Genomic DNA, 5,782 nt, shown 5'->3' with positions numbered 1-5,782 from the left:
TTGAAGCAGACTTCCATCCCCAATGAAGGTGAGCAGCATCCAAATCACTGAGAGCCTGAAAAGGCAGAGGAAGGAGGAATTAACACCCCTCCCCTCATTTTTTTCTGCCTCATTGCATGATCTGGTCATCTCATCTTATTTTCTCTTTTTCTTGGAGTAATACATCATGCGTTCTTTTGGTCCTCAGCCTGTCAGACTCCAAAAAATTTGCTCCACCATGTTTCCTGTGGCTCCAGCTTGTAGAGAACAGACCCTGGGACTTCTCAGGCTCCACTGTCATATGGTCTAAGTATGTATATTTTTCCCCAGGTGAAATTTCAGATGGAAATGAATGAGAATTATAGTTGTCCTACATCTTGCTGGACATTTGGTATTGTCAGTATTTTTAAATTTATGCATTATAGAAAGACGTGCCGTTCTATTTTCATCAGGATAAATATATTTATATAGAACATTTGCCTCTTTTATAAGACTAGTACATCAATATGATACCATATTCCTGGAGGAACTGCAGAGATTACAGCCACCATTATGGACTTGGAGGATGTAGGGGAGGTGATGCTCAGCACATGCCTATTCACTTCAGTTATTTGGGCTTCACATTCTTTTTAAGAGCTCTGGTAGGCCCATAGAGGTAATTATCAGTGCTGGACCTAAACATTTTTCAGTAAGTCCTTATCATTCACTGCAGATCATGACTTTTAAGAAAGAGTTGTTGGCCTGAATCTGGAAACTATAGGTTGAAGCTTCAGTCACTAGTTTACCAGGCACCCTGAACTGTCTATATTTAAGGGGGGGTGTTATTAGATTAACTGAGTCATAACCTGAAGTATGCATAGTTACACTCCATCATCAACTGGAAGAAGTGACAGAGTCTGAAGAGATCCTGATGACACAAGAAAGTTACATGAAGTAGTTTCTCAAATGCCTATGGTCCCCAGTCCTTCTACACTGTCTTCTCTCTCTAAACCTGCCCAATGGCTTCATAGGGAGAGTCCCACAATTAGTTGACAGAGTAATAAAAAACTTGAGCATATTTCCCACGGGGTTCTGCGTGATTTTCCAGGCACCACTTTAAGTGGAAATGACTAATAATATCATGTTCTATACCACCCTGAGCCACTTGGCTTTATAGAATACAGAAATTTCCTTCTGAAAACATGATTACCTCACTAAGTGACAATAGCTTGCAAAGATGAGGCCAAGTTATGATCCTTCGGGAATGAAGGTGTTGGCCATCCATCCAGGTAATGGACTGTATCAACTTGAGGTCCTTGCTGACAGCAAAGAGAATACATACTTGGTAAAGATGAAGGTAGTTATAAATACAATTTTTCATTCTTGTATGTTTACAGAAATAAGGATGGTAGCTGTTATGGACATTTCCTCCTTAGTTTTCTGTGACTATGTTTGTGTTGTCTTTTTTTCCCCTCTATGTTTTCTTTGCCAAGTAACATAAGATATCTTTACTTTGTATGATTGTATGTAAGAATTCTTAATTTTGCATCATTATATTTTAGTTTTGGGGTATTTATGAGAAGAGCAAACACCACACATGAGCTTCACGTCCTCTTCTGGGGAAGGGGATAGTGTATTTTTGGTTGTATGCAAGACACTTGTATCATCTAAGGTGAAATTATGACTCTGGTATTTTCTTTATATGCAGAATCAGTGTTATTTAAGAGATGAATGTGGATTCCCATGTTTACAGGAGGTTGACTTGTCCTGGTTAACTTTATGTGTCATCTTTATCGGTTCATAGGTGTCTAGATTAAACATTGTTTCTGTGGTTGTCTGTGATGTTGTTTGAAGAAGAGATTGATATTTGCTTTCATGGTGTCTTGGTAAGTGGGCATCATCCAATCCATTAAGGTTATGAATAGAATAAAAATAAAAGTGAAGCAAATTCTCTCATTTTTACTTCTTGTGTGCCTGCTTGAGCTGTAACATTGGCTTCCTCTTGCCCTTGGAATGAAAGTTAAACCATCAGGTCCCCACATTCTCAGACTTGACACTAGTTTGGAGACAGATGAGAATTACACCACTGACTTTACTGGGTATCCAGAATGTGATAGTATATCATGGGACATTTCAGCCTATTTAGTCATGTAAGCCAATGTGCTATGTGTTCTGTTCCTCAGGATTATCCTGACTAATACATGTAGATGCTTTTTCTCTTGTAGTTTCAAGTATTTGAAGAAAGTTGTAACACATATAAAGTCCTGAGAAGCAAAGTGACATGAATGAAGTGTCATGTTGTTTGAATGGGACAAGAGCATGGTGAGGATAATGAGGAGCTATGGGATCCTGTGGTCCCAGCTGCAAAGTGAGCACACCTGGGACTCCTGTAAATGTTCAGTTGATGTGCTTCAGGATATGTGTAAACCATTGATATTTGATACAAGGGTAAGCAATTGTAAGAGACTCTATCTCTTGTTCATGTAAGTATAGTTTTCTTAGTCAAACAAACTTGTAAACCAGACAAAAGTATGTAAGCACAGAATCATATGTCCAGAGAGGCTTGCTGGGGGAAACTTCTATATGGAGAGGAAACCCCAGGCCATGACAAAAAAACTTCCAGCAACCTCTATCTGCACCTTCTCCTGGGACCACAAACAGAATGGTGCATAGTGTGCACCCCCCCGGTGGTCCTGATCTTCTACAGGGCGGTTTGTGTCTGGGCTCACACTGACAACCCCTCACTGTGTCCTTGCACAGTAATACATGGCCGTGTCTGCAGACCTCAGACTGCTCAGCTCCATGTAGGCTATGTTTGTGGATGTGTCTGCTGTCAGGGTGACTCTGCCCTGTAACTTCTGCACATAGCTTGTAGCACCATCTTCAGGGTCAATGCTTCCCATCCACTCAAACCCTTGTGCAGGAGCCTATAGCATCCAGTGCATGTAGTAATCAGTGAAGCTGTATCCAAATGCTTTGCAGAAGATCTTCACTGATGCCCGAGGCTTCCTCACTTCAGCCCCAGACTGCACCAGCAAAACCTTGGAGTGCACACCTGTAGAGAGGGGACAAAAGTGGATGAAATCAATGTTGACTGGTCCTTGTCCTCTCCTCTGTCCAGGGAATTGGGTGACCCTTACCTGTAGCCACTGCCACCAGGTAGAGAATTCTCCAGCTCCAGTCCATTGTGAGGGGATATGTCTCAGGGTCTCCAGTACAGGATGGCATTTTACTGTGATGCTCTCAGGGCACAGACACACCCATACTTAACCTAGTGATCTTATGATTATTTGCATAGTCATGAGACAGAGTATTTCATACACAGGACAAGAACCATCTAGAGAATGTCACAGGGACCGTGCACATTGGGACTCAGAGGGCACCAGTCTAATCCTTGTTTGACGACATGGGTCCTTGGCCAGGTTCCTGAACTGTGTGCAGACTGAGCTCCTGCCACTGAGTGATAAAACCTTACAGGAAATTCTCCCCATTGTGGACCAGTATTGAATGAGCCAGAGACCACCTGAACCTGTTGTTGGCTCTGATATCTGAACGTCTTATTCCTGGATAAGCGTGTCTCCAAACTGCTGCACAAAATGGGGTAATAAATGCATCCTGGTTTCCATCTCTTAGATGAAGATATCTGCAAGCCCTGGACTAGCAGCGTCTTCAAGTGTCTTCTCACTGCCTGAGTTCATTAAATGCTCTGATGGAACAGGATATTTAAACACCCTTTAGCATCCCTCATTTACTCATATTTTAGATTGCTTTCTGGAAAAGGAAACACTGGCTTCTGACAGGAAAGCCTTCCTCACCCCTTGTGCACCTACTCACCTGGGGTAGCAGTCTGGTGCTGGGTAGTACTGAAAGGCCCCTGCAAGTCTAGGCCCAGCCCTGCAGGGAGGTTCCTGTCAAGACTCACAGGACATTTATTACAGTGTCTCTACTCCAGCATTACATGGTGGAGGGGAGCAGAATATGCCACCCCAAATATTCCACTGGAATAAAAGATGCTTGAGAAACAGCCAGTGCAGAGACACACTGGCCATCCTTTGTTCCCTAAACAGAATATAAATCTCCCATGTGAAATACACCCTTTTTGTACCAGGAGGAGAGAACTGTCCTTAGCACTAGAAAAAGGAATTTAGGCCTCAGAATGCTGTGCAGAGAAACCTTAGTTCTTCACTAGTGTAGTAACACTAACCACCCATCATTGTATTGACCATCTTCATAAATATTTTGTTTATTTTGTAAAACTTAAGGAGCTCTTCGCTTTGCTGACTTCTTTTTGTTCATATTTGTAGGGGTCTCTTATACATACACAATTAAAGTTGTGTTTCTCTGATAGTTTGTCTTATGACAACTTAATTATTAAACCAGATAAATAATCCAGAAGGGAAAAATAGAAATTTTCCTGCCACCACATTGTCTGTGCTATGCCCTCAGAGGCTCTTCCAGTGACACCATAGGCTGTGCTAGTGTCTCAAAATAGTGACCTGGCTTTGTGAAAACTGCACTCTGAAGAGAGACCCAAATCACAGGTTTATGAACCCACTAGGGAGTCCCTTCCAGGGAGCCTCAAATGCACTGATGCAGTCCACACTCATGGTGAATCCAGAGACTCTGGGGACTTTGGGGGTAGCATCTTATCTCCTGTAGGTTCCTGTGGTTGAAAGTCAGGTCTGAATATATCTGCTCATACAGTCACGAGTAGCTCACAGCCTGCTGCATATCTACTCTCCAATACAACCTACACACGGTAGTTGATATTAGCAGTGTGGATCCCATATTTGCCCTTTTGGGTAGTGCCACAAAACTCCTTTAGTTTTTCCAGGGGACCTGGAATACACACTTGTTGGGTCAGATCCCTGTGCTTGAGTGTTAGTGAAGCATCTCTGTGATGGGGTGTCCCTTCTGGAGGTCAGTCCCTGTTTCACTGTGCAGATGAACTACAGGATACCTGACGTGTATCCTTTGTCCATGTTTCCAGAACAAAAATGCTGCATGTAAAAAGCCACAGGAGAGGAGATGCATCCACTTCTCGTTTGGTTGAAATAACTCCTCACTAGAGCTTGATGTTGTGCATGGAGAAGCCTCCTGGGTGTCCTCAATGGTGAGAAGTACTGCAGGGCCTGAGAGGATTTGGGCGATTGCAGGAGTGTCCCCTCCTCCATCCAGTACACAGGACCTTGCACCATTGTGCCTGACAGCACACCCACTGAGATGGATGGTGCGTGTCTTCCTGCAGCCCTGGCTGGGCCCTGGATCTATTCCCACTCGTGGTTGTATAGTGAAGAAAAATTTCTCAGACACAAGATTGGGCAGACGTGCAGAGCTGTCTCTGTGAGAAAGCAGCAGCAGCAGACTGCTCATAGCCTTTATTTCATATTTCATTAGGTAGAAGAATCAAAGAATATCAAAGCAGTAAGAGAACACAAAGGATCTTAGTACTTCAGACAGACATATGTCTAGTGGCTACGTGAAGGCATGAAGGGAGTGTGTGTGTGGTTTCAAGGAATGTCAGGGAACTCCATCAGGCGCTATATCTTAACTGTCCTTTGGGGCATCACAGGTCTCTGTATCTCATAACGCTATTGCATTCGAAGGCCTTGAGACCATAACATTGCTGACATTTCTGCTATTGCCCCATTCACCCTCCATGACTTACAATACACTCTCTAGTAATAAGTGCACCTCTCCCCACTTTTGTTTTTCAGTTGTAGAAACAAAGGTCATGGTGGAAATGGTATCTGGGTATTGGCAAAGAACACCTTAGGTGATTTGGTAGAGGAACAGAGGGAAATTATCATTTTGAAGACTGAAA

General features: G+C 43.0%; 1 gene segment (V, D, J or C); it reads right to left on the bottom strand.

Annotated features, from left to right (window-relative positions):
* Window positions 1-2,360: 2,360 nt before the first annotated feature.
* Window positions 2,361-3,172, bottom strand: LOC125917503 (immunoglobulin heavy variable 1-69-2-like). The segment is given in 2 exon segments: window positions 2,361-3,013; window positions 3,099-3,172. Coding segments are annotated over 2 exon segments (360 nt in total).
* Between the last annotated feature and the right edge of the window lie 2,610 nt (window positions 3,173-5,782).

Source organism: Panthera uncia, unplaced genomic scaffold (genome assembly GCF_023721935.1).
Source record: "Panthera uncia isolate 11264 unplaced genomic scaffold, Puncia_PCG_1.0 HiC_scaffold_1936, whole genome shotgun sequence".
In the NCBI taxonomy this organism is placed as follows: domain Eukaryota; kingdom Metazoa; phylum Chordata; class Mammalia; order Carnivora; family Felidae; genus Panthera; species Panthera uncia.
Note: the sequence above shows the minus strand (reverse complement) of the source record. Positions and strands in the feature narration are given on the sequence as shown.